This window comes from Zingiber officinale, chromosome 6B (assembly GCF_018446385.1).
Source record: "Zingiber officinale cultivar Zhangliang chromosome 6B, Zo_v1.1, whole genome shotgun sequence".
NCBI lineage: Eukaryota > Viridiplantae > Streptophyta > Magnoliopsida > Zingiberales > Zingiberaceae > Zingiber > Zingiber officinale.
In genome coordinates this window covers 107,098,575-107,119,450 of record NC_055996.1, presented here as the reverse complement: position 1 = coordinate 107,119,450, position 20,876 = coordinate 107,098,575, and the positions used below count along the sequence as shown (strand labels likewise).

The 20,876-nt window shown below is 41.8% G+C and overlaps 1 protein-coding gene and 1 pseudogene across 1 annotated transcript; one reads left to right on the top strand and one right to left on the bottom strand.

The window, feature by feature from the left end:
• Positions 1-473: 473 nt before the first annotated feature.
• Positions 474-3,001, top strand: LOC121988756 (annotated as a pseudogene).
• A 613-nt stretch (positions 3,002-3,614) lies between these two features.
• On the bottom strand, positions 3,615-10,090 carry LOC121988755 (65-kDa microtubule-associated protein 5-like). The gene is made up of 11 exons (XM_042542358.1): positions 9,901-10,090; positions 8,380-8,583; positions 8,051-8,305; positions 7,751-7,966; positions 6,773-6,928; positions 6,137-6,296; positions 5,715-5,866; positions 5,463-5,550; positions 4,649-4,722; positions 4,486-4,560; positions 3,615-4,101 (listed from the first exon to the last, which is right to left on the bottom strand). The coding sequence occupies exons 1-11, from the start codon at positions 9,973-9,975 to the stop codon at positions 3,799-3,801; spliced, it is 1,758 nt and encodes a 585-aa protein (XP_042398292.1). The 5' UTR covers positions 9,976-10,090; the 3' UTR covers positions 3,615-3,798.
• Positions 10,091-20,876: the final 10,786 nt, after the last annotated feature.

Genomic DNA, 20,876 nt, shown 5'->3' with positions numbered 1-20,876 from the left:
TTAATTTTTATAATAAAAAATCTGTCATCCATATTTATATATTATATTTCACATGTATTTATTCTGTATAACGAGCTTAGCTTTGACTTACTCGCTACTATTATTATTGATGGCGACAGCTGTGACGTACTTGCTGGAAGATTCTCTTGCAGATGGCAATCACGTCGTGTTAACGATTCAAAACGTGATTGCTGCGTGCATTCTACGCCAAAACTCCTCGGGTCAGTGCTTGCATCAGCAATAGCCAAAAAAAAAAAAAAACGGATTTTGACGTGCTGAATTGTATTAAACTAAATTTAATACTTTATTTTTTCAAGTTATCAATTCTGATTTTTTTTTAAAAAAAATAAAAATATCTAGATTTCATTATGCTCGCATATTTATAAAATTGTTAAATATTAGAAAATATAATAATATTATTATTATTTAAATAATGCATTTTTTCTAAAAAAAAACTTGCTCACCGCCTATGATACGGCAAGCGTCTTCACTGGCTCCTCTTCCTAGCCCAACCCTTTTCTGCTCTCACCTCCGTTTCCACAAGCGGAAGAGGGGCACCTGATGGCTGCCGCTATCCAGGAGGTGGCCCTGAGCTCCGGATCCAAGGCCATGCCCCGCATTGCTATGGGCACTGCCTCCTACCCCTTGGCGCCCTTCGACTCCACTCGGGACGCCATACTCCGCGCCATCAAGATCGGCTACCGCCACTTCGACACCGCCGCGCTCTACTCCTCTGAGGAGCCGCTAGGCGAGGCCGTAGCAGAAGCGCTCCGATTGGGGTTAATCGCCTCCCGGGACGAGCTCTTCATCACCTCAAAGCTCTGGATCCAGGACGCCCATAGCCATCTCGTGCTTCCTGCCTTGCAAAAGTCACTTAGGTAATTGATCTATTTGTGAATTAGCTGCTATAAAAAAAATCTATTATTGCCGTTTCTTGAATCGAGATTTTGCATTAATTTATGTTTAAGACGGTTTACAAAGATCTGCCGAAATGCCTGTTTGCAAAGATTTTACCCTTTTAGCATAATCTAAAGTTGTTTGGATAGTAGAACCGAATCATGAATCCGAGGCTTAATTCTTGTATTTGGGGAATTTTCTCCACGTTGTTTTACTAAATTATTCTAGCAACTGTGTGTGGAGCGGTATGGTGATTCCAGAGTTAGACATAAACAATCAAACTTTTGTGATATTTTAAAATATTTTGTTTTCCTTCTTCTTTTGACTGTTTAGAGTTCTAATTTAGTTTTCATTCAACATAAAGAGATCATGCAGGAAATAAATAAATAAAGTGGACCTAATATATCAATCTAATTCTACACTATCACTAACCATTTTGTTGGCAATAAAAATGAGGTTTATTAAGTTATTGGACTTTTAAATATTTGATTTAGTATGGTTTGTGTTTTATTTCATGGTGGATCAAATAATATAAAACACTATAGTATAAATAAGTTTAGGTCTTCAGTTTAAACATAATAATAAATAGTATAAATAAATTGAGGTCTTCATTCATAATAATTAGATATAGACATGAAAGTAATCTAGCAAAGGAATGAATGAAATACAAAAACCAACTTTTGATGAACAAAAAATATCAAGTTATTAATGGTTAGGATACTATTTCTTGTTCTATTCTACCCGAATTTTTTTTAACAAGATTATACCCTACTCAAAAGTTTTAATCGGCATATTGTGTATTTAGAATACAAAAGTAGTCAGGTATTTTGACCTGGTGGAGTTCATTTGGTCCACTTCTATTTAGATTGTCAAATTTCATTATCTGATGAAGAAAAAAAATATGACCTTTAATTCTTTATCATTCCAAAGAAAGAAAATACATGAAGTTGTGAATTAGTAAAAGTGAATTTTGTATTCGGAAATTGAATTGCTAGATGGTTCTATGTTATATGAGTCCTTATAATTGGACTTTATTTCAATTTGTTCATCACTTTTCGAACAAGATTTAGTATTATGCCAAACTACCCAAGGAAGGTTCATTCACTCTGCATTGTTTAAATCTTACTAGGAGCCTTCAATTGGAGTACCTTGACCTCTATCTCATTCACTACCCCATTTGCGCCAAACCAGGAGGCCTTAATACAGCAATTGAAAACTTTGTATCAATTTCAAATGATGAACTAATGCCAATAGATATAAGCTCAGTATGGGCAGCCATGGAGGAGTGTCAAAGGATGGGGCTTACTAAATCCATTGGAGTCAGCAATTTCTCCATTAAAAAGATTGAGAAACTGCTCTCTACTGCAACAATTCCACCTGTAGCCAACCAGGTTTGCACTCAAAACCTACAAATTTATACTTTCTAACCTCGGGATCACCAAATAATGTTTGATTTAATTTTCCTTTAATAAAAAATGCATTAGGTGGAGGTGAACCCTCTTTGGCAACAAAAGGAGCTGAGGGAGTTTTGCATGGCTAAAGACATTCAGTTGTGTGCTTACTCGCCATTGGGAGCCAGAGGAACAACCTGGGGTCAAAATTGGGTCATGGAGTGTGAGATTCTGCAACAAATAGCCAAAGCTAAAGGAAAGACTCTCCCTCAGGTAAATAAGACTAACTCGTCATAATAAAGTTGATTGGAACAATAACAACTGGACTGGGAGTTGATAGGAATGACTCTGCTTGTTTGTTTGATAGATATGTTTGAGGTGGGTTTATGAGCAAGGAGACTGTGATAGTGAAAAGCTATAGTGAGAAAAGATTGATGGAAAATTTGGACATCCTGGACTGGGAGTTGAATGAAGAAGAGAGGGAGAGCATCAGTAGAATTCCTCAGCGCAGAGGAAATCAAGCTCTGTTCTTCGTCGCAGAGAACGGTCCCTATAAATCTATGGAAGAGCTTTGGGATGATGAAATATGATGAATGTTTAGCTAAATGATTTAAATTTGTTTCTGATGTAAGTTTCTCTTATGATGTCAAAACCTGCCCTAATGGCTTCCCTTCATTGAATAAAGGTGCCACGGGCCCACGGTTGCATTTTAATTAGTAGGCACAGCAAGTTCTGTTTTACTATCTATGATTGTTTTGTTGTTCCTCTCCTCACGCTGAGGCTCTAGAAGAAGGTGAGCATGGAGTGGCGCCCCATGAAGCGTTGGGCCAAGGGGACGGCGATGCGGTCGTAGATGGCGAGGATGAGGAGCATGGTGAGCCAGGAGAAGATGGCCGTGCTTGCCAGCGGAAGTGTAGGATGTGTAAGGGCGGCGTCGGGGCGGTTCATCCTGCGAATGCAGTCGTGGGCAGGCGACGTGGTGGAACAGAGGATGCCGAGTGCCCAATTCGACAGCATCCGATAAATAGCTTTTAGCTCCTGGAAGCGGTAGACCATCGACAACCTGCATGAGTTGACAGCGGCTCGCGGACTCCAGCATGTGTAGCCGTCGCCCAAAATGGCAGCTCGATCAAAGTATCATCATGGGGAAGAGAAATCCAATTTTCGTTGAGTTCTCAATAATCAAAATCAAATTTTTAGAAATTTTCCAGCTTAGTTTGTCAGGGCGAACAAGCTTTTCGGCGGTGGAGATCGGAATAGGAAAAAGTTGCTACACAGCCAAATTGCAATTTTCCAGCTTAATTACTTAAAGGTATAGACGAGATGTACCATCACCAAAAGATGCCACACAGTCAAATTGCATCAGGGAATAGAAAAAGGTACAAGGTTCAAAAGTTTTAAATCTCCAAACAAAAACAGTGACCATTTTAACAATCATGTTGTCGCAAATCCTGCAATAACTTGCTAAATTTCAGCATCAGAACAAGGTTACGAGTCATAAGAAACACATTCAAGGTGATACAATGACCGAGTTGTTGCGAGCCAAAGAATCATCCTTTTGAAGCGAAACATAGTTTACAGGAGCAACTGTGTTTCCTTTTCCACTTTTCTTCTCCTTGCCAGATGATATACCATGGCGTCCATATGGAGTAGAGACACGGCGACTGCCTGGAATGGGAGTTCCGCAAGCCATGTTGGTGATGGAACTCTGGCCTAATGGTCTCTTGGCTGAAAAGTGCCGCATTGGACTTGGCTTACTCCCGAATAGAGCTTCTTGCTCCGTAGCTAATTGCTCCTGTAACTTTTTTTGTTCCTGTAAAGGGGTCAAGGATGAGGAATCAAAAGACTTTAAACTAATATATATGTTTCCTTACTGTATGGTCAATATTAGAAATATCAAAAAGCATATACTGATAAAAATGAACATAGAATATGGATAAACATTGCTCATACATTCACCTACAGAAATATATATATACCTAAGTAGGGTAACAATATAACAATCAACATTGATCATCAATGTAAAATATAAATGTCTAAGTGATAGCAGAAGTATGATTTTAGTAGGAAAAGAAGGCACGTTATCTGATTCTTCTCCTAGTAAAAAATTCAGTGAAAAGTAACTGAAGCACACTAATTTGGTTTTAGAAAACAGTGACAAATCAAGGTAGAATAAAGATAATGGAAAGGAACAAACTCGAGATCGTCGTTTCTCCTCTTCCCGTTGCTGCGTCAATCTGGTATACTCTTCCAAGTTATCCATCAAGCGTATCTGAAGTCCAGAGAAAGTAAAAATCTGATAACACTTTAACTTTATATATCAGAATGTAGTAATTTTGTTGGGAACAAGAATATTTCACCTTGTCATACATAAATGGAATTTCATTTTCTCGCTCCCAGGCTTTTATTTTTGTAGTCAAATTTTCTACCAGAGCTATAGAAATATACTAACAATTGTCAGACTCTAATAAACATCAAGGCTAAAGATGAAAGGGCAACACTATAAGAAGTTATTCCGATATATTTGAGAGTTTTGTTTAAACAAAAAAGATAAATTGCTGTGAGTGCATGAACTTGAGTAGAAGCAATTAGTTCAATAGTTTTATGAATTTTTCGTAGATTATGCACTCTCATCTCAAAAGTTGTCACAAACTAACTACCTTGATGACAATAAAGCAGGTAGAGAATGATCCCATTTGCCTTGTAAGGGAACCTAGGGTCATCACATACATAATGTCACCTAAAAGAAGAGGTAAAGATAATAAAGTAAACTAAAAGTATGTCCATGATAAAGATCATTGGAGATGGCTATTTTTGAACTTGAGAAAGATGTAGGAGACTTTGGGGAGAATATATCAAGATTCAAAAAACACCAAGTCAGAAAACTTAGTTTGGAGCACTTATATTCCAATAAACATAGAAGACAAGTAGAGATTGAAGATGAACATCCTGAAATACACCCATCTAAATTCAACTTAACTTTTATCGATGAATCATGGCTATATTCATAACTATGTCCCATTTAATAAGCAAGGCTAGGTGAATCCACCTCCCAAAGCTATGACAACTACTAAGAACTATCCATTGAAACTAGCCACCTCATTCCATAAGTGTATATTCCTAGTCAATAATCACAAAATATTAAGGAATAGAATGTAAAATATATATATATACCAGGTATTTTGTTCACCAGTATCCGAGCTTTTTCTGCACGTTTAAGATTCTTATGAACTCCTCGCCCAGCAGAATAGCGATTTTCATCCTGCTTAATGCATCAAAGTAATTAACATAAGAATCAAATAAGTCAACATCTTATATAACTGACCAAGGACAAATGGTACAAGAAGTAAAAAAACAAAGAGACAAGGTAGTTCATTGACGCAACCAAGCGAAGATATACCAAACAACTAAATGATCTAATCTTACCTTCTCATAATCATCAAGCCAATTTTCCTCCTCCGATGCATATTTCCATTTATCAACCTTTTCCAAAATGTCTTTTCTACTTAGAGCTTGCTCTTTAGCCTTTGCAATCTGATTATCCATGCTTGAGAGTAGTTCAGATAGATCTACTTTCCCTATAAATCAAACACGATAAAAAAACAATGAATATGCATTTCTTTACTTGACAACCCATGCTAGAGAACAAGATCTAAAAAACGATCTCAAGTACTGAATTCAATAAAAAATATATTTAACTCTCTGAATAATGTTTAGTATAAAGCATAAGGCAGAGTCATCATATATAAGTGGCTTTGTAGCATGCACAGAGACACAAAATGACTAATTCAGTAAACTTGATTACTGAAGCGTCAGAAGCACTTGATCACACTGAGTTGAGAGAGAACCAGAATCTATGAGGTCGACAAGCATTCTTCTAGCTCCTTCAATATCAATATCCATGTGAACACTTTTGTAAATTTCGTCGAGTTCACTTTGCTTCTTTAGAACAATTTCTTTCATCTTGCCAGCTTTCAACACGTTCAATCTTTCAACTTCAAGCTCAGCCTAGTGTTGGAAAATTGAAAAAGGCATAATGATGTAATCTTCAATGTCAAAAGGACATTAGTTAAATGCAATTCTTTGTCATCTTAAATTAGCAATGGTGCATTTACTTGGATGGAAATTAGAGAGAAAAGAAAAGGAACATAAATTAATTTAGAGCAATTTCTCTTGTTTACTTGGAAAGAAAGTAAGAGGACAAAGAAATTTAATCATGTCCAGTTCATTCACTTATTTCCACCCAAATTGGACAAAAATGTATCTAACAGAAGTTTGAGTCTCTAATAAAAAATAATTTAACTTTTTCTTATTGATGTCGTCCAAGTAAATAGGATGGGTGGAAGTAAGTGAAAGAAGATAATGTAATTCCTTTCTCTTTTTTTCTCTCATTTAAACTATTTCCTTTTGATCCTTTTCGCCTCACTCCAAAGAAACACAACAACGGTGATAGATAGAAAATGGAAAAATAACAAAGGATGCACCTTCTCAATTATATCAAGCGCAAGGCACCCCTGTGCATGTACCGAATCAACAGAAGAAGATATCAAGAAGGTTACGTGGTCGAATTTTTCTCGCTCATTCATAGGTGTGTCCATGAGATTCCACAACTCTATAAGAGTACTCCCCAAAATTTGAAGCTACAAAGAAAAACCAATCATTCAGTATTATCAAATTTCTCAAAAGACAAACAAATTGAAAAATCCAATAAGTGCATTCTGAGTATACATTCGTAATAATTTCATTAAAATTTGATGTGTGCATACAATTTTTTTCTAGCGATGGAGTAGTAGAGGACAAACTAACTGCCAGAAGTTAGTTGGTGAGGATCTGATTTAGACTTTCATACTGAAGAGAGTTTATCCAGCATGTATCAAATTCAGAATGACATCATCAAAATTAAGTACCTGAACTCATTTTTACTCAGGAAAAAGAAAATAATAGCATACATGAAATTGATCGATCACATTGGCAGTGTATACTTCATCTAAGAAGCAGCTACAAATACATGACAAAATTATTGTCAGATATGAAAGAGACAGCATGGACAGGAATTTTATGCTTAACAACAATCTAGTGCACACTTCTTATTTTTCTCAATTTACCACATGAATAATTCCTAAGGGAATAAGACTTGGTTATTGTTGTTATTGTACCGAATGAACAATTCCTCTTTGTCTAGCATGGTCCATATTATATTTATTGTCATTGACAAGTTACCTCATGTAAGAATGGAAGCTGCCATTGTATGAAACAATTATTGTCAGAAGAGAAAGAGAGACAACGTGGGAAACAACAACTTTAGCACTGTGTGCATTTTTTTCTTATTCATTGCTTGTGAAATATATTGCCATCAGAAGGTTACCTCATCTTAAGTATGGCAGCTACAAAAATATGATGTATTGACTTCCATAAGAGAGAGATGCACAGCACAGAAGAAAAAAAAAAGTGCTTAACCACACCTTTTGCAACCTTTGATTTTTTTCTTGATTTAACGAATGAACAATTCCAGCTAGTCTAGCAAGGGTGTCATTGCTTATGCTTTTTGTTTGACTGACTGCAGAATCACCAAAACTTGGATGGACTTCACATAGCATCTTTTTGAAGTCAATAGACAACACAAGTGATAAATCATGTATTTGTTTGTTGTAGATATTAACCTTCTGCAAACGCACATTCTGCAAATTTCAAAAAAAAAAAATAATAATAAGCTATTTTCTTCTAATTACCTGAAGTTAGGCTTTGTTGATAAAAATAATAACCTTATCTTTCTGAAGCTCAAGAAGTTGAGACTTCAGATCTCCCAATCTTTTAATTGTTAAGTCTCGTTCATCAACCTGAGCAAAAAGAGAATTCCTTTGATGTATGTCACCAGATATTTCAGAGCAAATCATTATAATTTCCGACTGAACATCTTGGAATTCCGCGATTCTTTCTTGTTTCTTGTGACTTAAATCCTCCAACAATGGTTTTATCCTCGCTAACTGCTCCTTCAGTGAGCCTATTGTTTTCTCTATCTATAAGCGTAAAAAATAGAGATCAAAATTCATAAAAGAACTAATAGGAACACAAACATGATTGTACTACCAACCCGGACAAACGATTCTCGTTCTCCAAGTGTGGATATAAGACTAGATATTTCAGCTTCACCCTCAGCCAGCATCTGATGTAGCTCTGCCTTCTGTTTTCTGGTTCGGTCTACTTTTTTCCTGTACAGGTCAAGACATTCTTGTTCAAGCTGTAGTATTTCCCTGTCTCTTTCAATGTCTTTCTCCCCTATTTCGTCCCATAAATCCTGATTCAATTTAATTATTACTTTTATTACACAAAAGTAAAGTACAACACATTATACAGAGTTATCATTGCTAGAAACAAAACTAGTACTATCATAACTAGGGGTGAGTATTAGGTTAAAGCCGAACGGAATTAACCAAAAACTGAATAAACCAACTTTTTTTAATCAACCAGCCTGACTAAACTTTTCAATAAAAACCAAACAAACCAAACTGATAAAATATTGATTAATTTGGTTGAAAACTGAATTAATCAAAAAATTTTACTAATGATGGATTTAATCAAAACCAAAATTAATTTTGTTTAACCATGATTGAATCATGGGAAAATTTTCAGTTTGAGCTTGTGTATTTCGATTTATTCGGTTTAACTAAATAAGGAAATTAAAAATCAAAATCAAACTGAATAAACCAAAAAAACCGATATTTTTGGAAAAAAAAAATGAATTACCGAAATAACCGTTTGTTCCGTTTAACCAAATTTTTACTCACCCCTAATCATAATAAAAGTTAATTGCAATGCATTATATGACTTGTGCAAGTCATCAACTCTCTTTAATAATTTCGCATAGTTATAAAAAGTAGTCTAACACAATGGTACGGTATCAAGCAATTTCTTACTAGAATGTGCAACCACACCAAATTGTAAGTAGTATAAGCATATTTTCCTCACCCATCAAACATCAAACTGGTGATCATCTAAATCATACAAGAAAAGCTACCATGGATATGGAATAAACTATTATTTATTAGAGTGCTGCATAAGATCCACTACAAATGCCAAAAACAACAAATTTATGAGTACTAAGACATAGACTAGCACATTCTGTATAGATTAAAAAAAAATCACATATTTGAATCAATATCAGGCTCGGATTTTGAATGATACAGTCAAGATGAGCTCAAAGACACCTTGTGAAGTAAGCAATTGTGCAAGAAACAGCATAAACCTATCTCAAGGAGACATATACATAGTCATATGCCAGCCATTTATAGAAGTCACGTCTGCAAACTGGAAATCTTTTTAAATCAAATTCCCAACGGCACAGAAGATTACATGTAGCGGAGCCATCAATCTCCTCGATCATAAATATCAAGAAACCCTAGAACCACAAAACGGGGAAAACACTCGCCCTGGAATCCCAAAAAAAGGGGAGAAACTACAAAAAACTATGAATTCTTCCTCGAACATCGAGACTATCACACAATACACCAAGAAAGCATCGACGCGAACACGAGCAGCGACGACAAACCCCAAAAAAACTAAAAGTGAAGGGGAAAGGCAGTAAGAATAGGACGGAGGAAAAAAGAGAACGGACCTGCAGCTCTTGAAGCAGAGAGCCACAAGAGGTGGCATCGGTGCGGGACGGCGATGGCGACGAGAGACGAGGCATCTCCACTCGGAGAGAGAGAGAGAGAGAGAGAACAATTGGAAAGAGAGAAGAAGGCGATAAATTTTGAACAGAACAGAGCGCCAAAACCGAAGGCGATTTGGGGGAATTAAATCCACCAGATCCTTCGCTCAGCCGCCGCCCTCGCTGTCGCCATGTTGCCAAACGGGATTGGACGAAGAAAAACGACTTAGGTGCTTCATTAGATTCAGGATACACGGTTTCTACCCTCTGATAAACGTTAGTCCCGCGATTCGATCTTTTTCGGAGCTATAACTGGAGTAGCATGGTGTCTCATGCATCAAAGCAGACAGGGGACTTGGAAGGACAGTGGGAATGAACGGCTGCGATAGATTCTTGGGGAGAGAAATCGGGCATCAGAGGAATTAGCGGTTGCGAGATTATCACTTCGGTTGACAATTTTTGAAAAAATTCAAAATATTACATTTGGATCCTGTAGTTTTCTTCATATCTCAACTTGTTCCATATAGTTTGGACAATTTACTCCGCGGACCACATCTTTTTTAAATATAAAATTTATTATGACATATATTTCAATAGATGAAAAATCACATCAATAATATATATATATATATATATATATATATATATATATATATATATATATATATATATATATATATATATATATATATATATATATAATTATTATTTTAGAAATTGATCCTGTCCGAGAGTTGAGTCGATGGACACTAGAGACACGACGCTATCTGCTGTCTTCGGATGACGAGGACCTCCGGCGAACCTGCAACAAAGCCGAGCTGGGAAGGGGTTCCAGACGATGATCCTCCGACGCTCAAATCAGGCAACGGTAAGAAGAAGCAGAGTAACAGGATGAGGACTGTAACTATAGTAAAGATGAATGCATACCTCCGTCGAAATTTGTGGTCCTTATATAGGATCCCAGGGAGGTGCGCGCACGCTTCTCAAGGCGTGCACGCTCCTCAAAGCATACCTCGGAATGGGCGTGCCAGAAAAGTGTGTCTGATGTCATACCGCAACCGTCCGAGCATATCTCTGACATGACAATGGAAACTTCCACCGTACGATTCTCTGTCCGGTCCGGCCACCCACCATGCTGTCTGTCGGCGGCACATGTCTCGAGAAGGATATCACCAGCTGCCCCTTTTATCCTCTTCTGAGTCTTTTGTTGGTTACTAGGCCGAGCGGGAGGACCGCTCGGCCATCCTGGCGTCCGGGAGTGCAAGCATACCGGACCGAGCGAGAAGGCCACTCGGTCACATACTCGGACGGGCTTGCAGCCTTAGTCAATCTGCCACTCAGCCGAGCAGACAGGCCGCCCGACGGATCCGCTCTTTTATACGAGCACTAATGAGCGTTGGAAACCCGACCTAAGGTCGAGTTGTCGTCGCGCCGGCCTGGGCGCTATTTTAGACGATCGGCCAAGCGAGTCTCTCCGCTTGGCCAGACTCTTAGGTTGACCATCTTGACTTTGACCTCCACGTGTCATTGACCCCTACTCGTGCGGGCCCCTCATTTCTTACCACCGGATCACGTGTCTTCCCTTCAAGTCTAGTCGAAGGAGGTCGTAAGTCCGACTAACTGGACTATTAGTTTGGTGGCCCAGGGGCCGCTCCGTCGTTGACGTAAGTGCGTCTCTGCTCGGGCACTATGAAGGTGACACACAGCCGCTTGGCGGTCTAACCATTGAGGCAGTACGCTGGTCGCTGATTGTCTTGCTGACCCGATGGCGGTCAATGCTGACGTCTTAAAGATATCCTCAGTATTCATGTAAATCCTCGCCATTAAGGTTGGGCACGCGGCCACGCCTGCGTAATGGAGCTCGATAAATACGCCCCTATGAGTGGGCGACGCCGTCGTCGCCGCATGATCGGATCGTCAGATTGATGTGCCCTTTTGCCTTTTTGAATTATACGGTGGGATCTGATCCTCAGGGTCCTGTGACCTGAATCTAACGGCTCGGAGGGATCGAGCCCAACCTTTATAAAGCTTTCACCGCCCCCTCCGCCGCAGCTTTGTGTTCATGCGTCCAGAGGCTTCCGGTTGCGTTCAGTGCTACGGCGAATCCGTTCCTCTGCATTCCGGCAACTCTTCCTCTCATTCGACCATCCTCTTCTCTGTAAGGATTCTCCGCCTTTTGCCTCTTCATTCTTTCGCATTTCTCTTCGCATTCTGGTAGTGTTTGCACCCGTTTTCTACTGTTCTGATCATCTTCTTCATCGACCCCTTTGCCTTTCTTCGATTTTTGCTCTTTCTACGGTTCCGGTGATGGCTAGTTCTTCTCAGCCTTCGGAACTGGCTCCAGGTCCATGGTACACGACCATGGAGTCGCGGTTCGACGCGAGTGACGCGGAGAACCTAACCAATGCCTTCGATCTTCCTTCTGATTTTGAACTCATTTTGGCCTCGCCTTCCGATCGGCCACATATGCCGCCGCGCGACACGATCTGTGTCTTCCGAGATCAGTTTGTGGCCGAACTGCGGTTTCCTATCCACCCCTTCATCATCGAGGTCTGTAACTTCTTTCGCATTTTGATCGCCCAGCTCGTCCCTAATTCCTTTCGCCTCTTATGTGGGGTTGTGGTGTTGTTCAAAATCCACAACATACCTCTCCGTCCTGAGGTTTTTTACTATTTTTATTATCTCAAGCAGTCCGAGTTGGGCACTTATCTGTTCCAGTCTCGAATCAGCTTAGTCTTTTTTGATAAGATGTCTTCCTCTAATAAACACTGGAAGGATTACTTTTTCTACCTGCGACTCCCCGAGCTGTCGCCTTTCCGAACAAAGTGGCAGGTCGGACTTCCTACATCTCCCGTGCTGAAGAGATATAAAACCCGACCGGACTATCTCCAAGCTGCAAGTATGTTGGTCCGCCTGAAGTTCGATATCCCTAAGCTGCTACCAGAGGGAGTGATGTATATGTTTGGTCTGAGTCCGAGCCGAACCAAGCTCCCGAATAGATTTGGTAAGGAATTTACTTAATTATTTGTTTTGAGTCTAACTGATTTTCTTCCTTTTCTTTCGCAGCGAGCATCGTGATGGAGTCCGTGTTGTTCGGTATCTTGAAGCAGAAAACCGACGAGATTGAGGCGGCAACAGCCAAGGAAATGGAGTGACTTGACATTGCTCCGGTCGGCTCTCAAGAGGGTAAGAGCGAAACGGCTGTGGGGGAGTCCGTCGCTCGGACCTCTCCCGTTGAGATTGGTGCAACTTCTAGCAAACAGCTTGCCACTCGGGGCGACGACTCTGAGTCGGGGGACCATCTTCCCCTTATCGGACGGAAACGACGCAGATCGGGAACGCCTTTGCGATCGACCGCCTCGACAGTCCAATTGTCCAAGCAGACAGGCCCGGTCTCCCCCAGAGACAATCCTCCCTCTGTTGAGGCCCTCTCCTCCGATCGGACCCCTTCCCAACTAGATCTGCCAACGGACCCCCATCGCGGCGCAACCGGTCAGCTCCTTGCCTTCAGTGCGTCGGACGATCCGCCGCTCAGGTATACTCTCTACAGTCGCCGACCAGCTGTCCAGTCCCTCAGCGTCCGCTCACACAACGTCGGGTGGGCGCCGAACAATAAAGGTCGTTTCGCACCTTCCAACGGAGGCATACATGGCGGAATCTAATCGGCCTACGACGCCTGAATACGTTATCACCATCCGAGGACCACTAGCCAAAGTATGGGAGGACGCCCGCGCTCGTGTCGCTGCAATGCCTCCCAGTCTGCTGGCCAATAGCTACCTGCAGCACGCCACCGGCGTAAGTTTTCTTTCAAGAACTCTTTCGTGTGATCTTTCCGAGCGGTACTCAACAGCTCCTTATTTGACAGAACTGGGTGGAAAGCGTGGTCGTTGCCAATCGTATGGTGATGCTAGAGGATGAGCTGAAGAAGCTCAAGATCTCCGGCGGGTCATCTTCCTCTTGGGGACCGTCCTATGCTGAGCTGCAGGCAGAGCTGACCAAGACGAAGGGACTATTGGAGGCCGAGCGAAAGAAATCGGCTGATCAGGCGTACCTGCTAGGCCAGTTCGAGAAGCAGGTCAAAGCCTTTGACCACAAGATAGAGCTAGTGACTACTCAGAAGAATAGTGTCATCGCCGATCTAGACGCGAAGAACGTAGAAGCCCAAGCCCTGGAGCAGCGGGTGAAGGAATTGGTCGACCTGCTTGTTGGTGCAAGATTCCCTAGGTCAAGGTTGACCTGGTTGATTAAGCTTGAATTGGTTTAAGCTCGAGTCTTGATGTTTGGGTTTCGATATTTGACAATACAAGTAGACAATACATGGAGATTGCAGGTGCAATTGTTCATATGGGAAGATTGAGAAGGAAAGTCAAGTAGGTCAAGGTTAACTGGATACTTGAATGGAAAATCCTGGTGAGTGAAGCCAGGTGAAAGTCCTAACTTGGAGGGTTAGGCAGAGAAGAAAATTCTGGTGAGTGAAGCCAGGTGAAAGTCCTAGTGAGTGAAGCTAGGCAGAAAGAAAATCTTGGTGAGTGAAGCCAGGTGAAAGTCCTAGTGAGTGAAGCTAGGCAGAAGAAAAGTCCTGGTGAGTGAAGCTAGACAGATGTGAAGTCCTAGTGAGTGAAGCTAGGCAGAAGGAAAGTTCTGATGAGTGAAGTCAGGCAAATGAGAAGTCCTAGTGAGTGAAGTTACGCAGATGAGAAGTCCTAGTGAGTGAAGCTAGGCAAAAGGAAAGTCCTGGTGAGTGAAGCCAAGCAGATGTGAAATCCTAGTAAGTGAAGCTAGGCAGAAGGGAAGTCCTGGGAGTGAAGTCAGGCAAAGAAAATCCAGATGGGTCAAGATTGACCAGACATCTGGTGAAAGTTCAAGTAGGTCAAAGGGAATGATCGGATACTTGGCACGAGGAGAAAAGTCCAAGTGGGTCAAAGGGATTGACTAGACACTTGGTGAGGGAGTCCTAGCAGATCAAAGGTGATCGGATGCTAGGCATGATGTACCAACAGGTCATGGTTGACCGGATGTTGGTTTAGGGGACTTTGGACTTGGTTTTGGGCAAAAACCATGAGCTCGATCGATCAGCCGATCGATTGGCTCATGCCCAATCGATCGGCTGATCGATTGGGTGAGTCCCCGCGATAAACCTCCTCCCAATCGATCCACTGATCAATTGGAAGAAGCTCGCGATCGCACAGAACAGCTCTAGATCGATCGGTCGATCAATCCAAAGCCTCCCTAATCAATTGGGAGCAATCCAATCGATTGGGAATCGACCGTTGGCGTTGTTTTTAACCGTTGGCGAGAGTTTCTCTTGGAAGAACTTCCACGGCTTCGATCTTTCTCTAGAGCGATCTTCACAGCTACTCCACAGAGTTCTCACCGCCAGATCTTGAAGGTTCTTGGAGGAATTTCCAAGTCAAGAGGCGGATCTACAACAAGAAGAAGAAGCTAGGGTTAGAGTTTCTTGAGTAAACTGTGTAAGTTTTCCCTTGTATTTGCTTCTCTTTGTATCTTGTTGTATTGAGAGTGTTGTAGGGCTTCTCTGCCTTCGGTAGTTACCGTAAAGGAGTGTTTTCATAGTGGAGGGTGCGTGAGTGTATGGATCCTTGGACTAGTCACCTCTTCTTGAGTTGGATACCAAGTAAATCCTCGAGTTAGCGTTGTGTGTTTGTTTCTTGTATTTCCGCTGCACATCATTTCAAAGAAGCGAGCAACGACGAGCACGAGATCGCGCCAAGCTATTCACCTCCCCCCCCATCTAGCTACATTTTCGGTCCCAACATTGTTGGACGTCGAGAAAAAAGGCCGCTCGGCGGAGGTGGTAGCTCTCAAGAAGGAAATGAAGACCCTCCAAGATGCACTTGAGGCTTCCCGGGTTGCCCTCAAGGAGTATCAAGAGGCCAAGCCGAGCTGCTTCACTGTAATGAGGCAGAGTTACATTCGTTTGACCGAATTCGTTCAGAAGGTCTATGACCGGCTCATCCTCGCCTTTGAGCTGGCCATCACTTCTACGGTGGATTATCTGAAGGCCAAGGGTCACCTCCCAGAGTCCATGACCATCCCCGTTCGGGAACACGCCGTGCTCCTCTGCACCATACCTAAACATCTTTTTAACTATCTCGAGTAAGGTCCCAGTGTTCGTGTAATCCCGCCGCTCGGCCGGAAAGTCTTATTTTCAATGAAGCTATCATGTTTGCTTTCTCTCCCTATTAGTATGCTTTTTCTGGTTGGTGTAAATAGTCATGTGACTCGATAGGTGCCATGTCAGAGGGTCATGGTTCTTTCCTTATCCCTGAGATTTATGGTCGTCACTTGTCCATCACTAAATGTCAGGTCATATCGTAGCCGCTCGACGGTCTTCAGGCCGGGGGGTTTATAGTCGCCGGTTCGACTCTGGCGTTTAACGTCGCCGCTCGACGATCTTATAGTCGCCGGTTCGACTCTGCCGTTTAACGTCACCGCTCGACGATCTTAAAACCGGGGGGTTTATAGTCGCCGGTTCGACTCTGGTGTTTAACGTCGCCGCTCGACGATCTTCAGGCCGGGGGTTTATAGTCGCCGGTTTGACTCTGGCGTTTAACGTCGCTGCTCGACGGTCTTCAAGTTGGGGGATTTATAGTCGCCGGTTCGACTCTGGCGTTTAACGTCGCCGCTCGACTGTCTTCAAGCCGGGGGGTTTATAGTCGCCGTTTCGACTCTGGCGTTTAACGTCGCCACTCAACGGTCTTCAGGCCGGGGGGTTTATAGTCGCCGGTTCGACTCTGGCGCTTAACATCACCGCTCGACGGTCTGATGGAGCTTGGTCGTTCGGCGTGAATTTGGTATACCTTTGTGTTTCATGATTTCATTCCTGCAGTCAAAAGGTGTAAAATATCGAAAAATGGCGAATATTGATAAGGGAATTTTATGAAATTTTTGGAAATTTTTCGGAACTCGTATGGACGAGTTTACGGGGATGAAAACTGGGCCCTGGGAAAGCCTATTTAGGCTACCCATTTAAGCGAGGAAATGTATATTTTCTTAATTTCCTTTTTCTTTTCCTATTTCTTTTTCTTTCTCCCCGACGCCATGCTCTTACCCGTGCCGATGGTTTCCTCCCGAGCCCTTGCGACGCCGATCTTTGCCCTACCGGCGCCGGTGCACCATTTCTTCTCTTCTCATTCTTCCTCCTAGAGCCGATCTCCTCTCCCCCTCATCCATGCCGAGCCGTGCGCCGATCATCGGCCACAGGAAGCCAGCACATCGCCTGTGCCCTAGCGCCTCCCGACACCCTCTTTCTCTCCTCTGGCCGACGCGACGCCGCGATCTTCCGCCGGCCGAACCCTTGCTTCCCTTCTGTTTCTTCTTCCGGCCGCCGAGCAGAGCTGCCTTCCTCTGCCCTAGCGCCTGTGCCGTAGCCGCCCGACACCACCCGAAACCTCCTGGCACAGCCGGATCTCTTGCACCTCCGCCAAAAGCTTCTACCTCTCCCTCACGAGCCACCCTTACTACAACCTGTGCCCTAGGCACCACCATCTCCTCTCTGTGCCCTAGACTTGTCCCTGCGCGCCACTGCCGACCGCCAGATTGGGCTGTTCCAGCCTCTCTGAGAACCATCATCGCTGCATGTTGCGGTGTTGTTATGACCAGAAGCGGACAGCATCTGTCGTTGAGTTAGGACCATCGTTGGCTCTGGCATTGTCGACATAAATCTGTGGTAAGGTTATAGAATCAAGTTTGATTTGAATTACAAGACTAATTGGTGGATTTATTAATTGGATTGTTATGCTGCAAGGGAAGCAGGTAGAGGACAATAGTGGATTGTTGTTGTTGTTGGTCGGGAGTCATTTCCAGTACCCCTAGCTGCTAAACTCGGGGTAAGACATGTTGAGATTTGATTTCATTTCTACATTAGATTTGGTCTATTAATTGTTGATGTTAACCCAGGATTTTTGAGTAAGTAAGTCTATTATAGTTTGTGTAATTGGGATTGGTTGAATATCATAAAGGTATGTTTGTCGTTAGGCTCATTGATTTGATTATCATACGTGGAGTGTTTGATTATTGATTAAGGATCATTGGATTTATTTGATGAGTTAGGAATATTGGATTTAACCTGACTCAACCAAATGGATTAGATGAATCGAGATTTATCGTTGGATTGAGGTTTCCTTAATTTGTTTTAGGGATTTTATTAGCTATTTAATCCATGTGAATTTAGCTAAATAAAATATATTGATACAGGACTTTGATTGAGACGGCATCACGACATCAGATTTGGATCGGATTGGACCTTTCTATTGGAGGCGGGTACCTCTTGACTTATCTTTTATGATATTGTCATTTGGATATGCATAGTATTTTATAACTACAAGCAATGAACATGTTTGCCTTTGGTATGTCACTGTTTGATATCCATAGCATGTTAGGTTTGTCGCCTGTGATGTGTCCGTGCTTATATCTCGTGATTTGTTGCCATGAGTACCTTATTGCCATGAGTATCTTAGTTTCTAGAGTAACATACCATGCTTTACTGAGGTTAGGATTAGACTCTGGATTTTTATTTCTGGCATGTGTATCCAAATTATCTGATACTTAGGTTTTTATGCCATGCCTGGATTGTGTATTTCTATTAGTATATCATATATGATTCGTGTACCTAGACCTTGTGGCTTTGATTTGTGCATATTGTTGGTACATATGCTATGGAAGGGGGATAGGTTTAGGATCTAGGTTGTTATACCATAGAGGACCTGTATACCCTAGATCCGTGGATTTGACCTACTGATACTGTGGTACCCATATTATATATATATGGATTTTTCTATGCTGATCAGGATATACCATACTTGTTATGTTCAGGACATATGTTTTGATATTCTATCTGACCTGTGTACTCTAGATTTTGGTATGTGACCATCGCTTTTACAGTACCCATTTTGTATATATGGATATGGTTATGTTGATCAATTTTTGCTATGCATAGTGACATGCATCATGATTGCATGCTGTGCGATTGTCGGCTCCACTATGGTTGAGCCCATCGCCCGTTACGTATCGCACACACCCCCACTCATGGTTTAGTGGTATATCGGTGTGTGGCGGTTCTCTGCTTGTCTCCGTTGGTCATATGACTCAGCAGTAGTAGCCGCAATGATCCGCCTGCTTGGCTCGGCATTTAGTGTAGCAGTGGTAGCCGGCAGATGGTGGACTCTGTTTGGCTTGGGTCGTGTGACTCGGCGTGGTAGCCGGCAGAGATATCCTCCCGTCATTGTCACGGAGATGAGAGCATTGAGCTCCCTCATTTATGATTTGGGGTCGAGGACAGGTACTCCGACAGCATTCCGTACACTCGGTCATTGTTCGGGAGCGGTGATGTTAGAGTGCATCATCACATGCATTGATTGTATTTATTTGCTTGTGTTTGCTGCATATATCTGCATTTTGGTGGATGCATTTGTTTGACATGCATACAGGAGACATATTAGTATCGGTTTGATGACCCTTTAGTTCAGGATAGGAGTTCCTGGTGAGTACAGCTTCCTTGGTTACTTTTCAGTTTGGTATATTTCCTATATATTATTCGGAAGCTGTATTCCATGTTTATTGCTGTTAGATATATCTTACTAGGCATGTCTATTGGTATTCGCTGAGTTGTTGAACTCACCCCCGTGGACACTATCTTTTTCAGGTATCAGGTTATTTATGGTGTCGCTTGGAGCATCCTGTTTGCTGGTCCCTGCGTCACATCAAAAGACATGTCGCTGTCTTTTTGCTGTTTTATCATGGTATATGATATGTGAGTTTTTGGTTCTGTGTTCCGGTTTTGTTCCTGGAAATGTTTCTTTGTTTATTGTGTAAGCCTAGCCGGCTAGCAGTTTTCGTTTTGGGTTGTATGTGTTATTTTTTTTCCGCTGTGTTTTTGGTTTTAGTACAGCTGTGTAGCCTGTTAAATATATATATAACTGCGTGGTTGTTTATTTTGTTCCAGCCGAGTGGGCTGATGATATAAACTGCGTGGTTGTGTGTATATTCCAGCCGCTTGTGGCTGATGTATATTTTGAATGTAGAATTGTTTCAGATTGTCACCCGTACAGGGGAGGTGCTGCCGAAATTTCTTCGGACAGGGACTCCCTCGGGGCGTGATAATTTAGTGGTATCAGAGCAGGTATACGATACTTGCTATGTGTTTTGGATTTTCGAGATTTATCTGATATCAATTTATTTGGTATCAGATATCGGCTTACGAGTCTTATTTTTTCGGTGTTTCGGATTTTCTGTTTTGGTCTTCTCGATGTGACTTATCGGGTTTTGGGACCTGGCAGCAGCAGGACATCTCCAAGCTATATGAGGTATGTTGGTATACTGTTGTCCTACTATTTAGTTAGTGTATGCATCGTTGACTATTATAGTTTATGGCATGTATTATTATGACATGTATTAGCACTCTTTACTTGTACCTGTCTAGTTGAGATAGTAGATATTTTATGTATTAGGTAAAACCCTGATGATGATCGACCTTGATAGAGATTAAGGGTTACAGTTTCTGGTGATTTGTCATATCATACATCAGTAGTTTTTAACTTATGTTATTACTAGTTGGTTAGCAGATTGAGGCACATACCAGCCTCTGCTTTTATTAGCTGGGTAGTGGATAGTATCTATATCTTTATGTTGACCTAGCCAGTAGTATACTAGGTTATCTTAGTTAATTTCATCCGTAGATAATTGATTTACTCTTGTTAGATCGGTCAGTAGAAGATAGATTGACGTTTGTTGACTTGGGTAGTCGTGATCGATTTACCTTAAATGCTTGTAGAGGCTTTATTATTTTTTGATTAGTTAGTAGATGACCGATTAGTTTTGTTGATCCGATCAGTAGGGGATTGACCTACTTTACTTTTAGATGTTTGTATCTTGGGTTATTCGTGCTTAGTTGGATATCTTGAGCACATCGAGTGCCTAGC

Excerpts from the sequence above, each read along its gene's own strand:
- LOC121988755 (XM_042542358.1), bottom strand. The coding sequence starts at position 9,975 with ATGCCTCGTCTCTCGTCGCCATCGCCGTCCCGCACCGATGCCACCTCT. Across the intron at positions 8,584-9,900 it reads CTCTGCTTCAAGAGCTGCAG|GATTTATGGGACGAAATAGG; the intron begins GTCCGTTCTCTT and ends AAATTGAATCAG. Across the intron at positions 4,561-4,648 it reads TTCCATTTATGTATGACAAG|ATACGCTTGATGGATAACTT; the intron begins GTGAAATATTCT and ends TCTGGACTTCAG.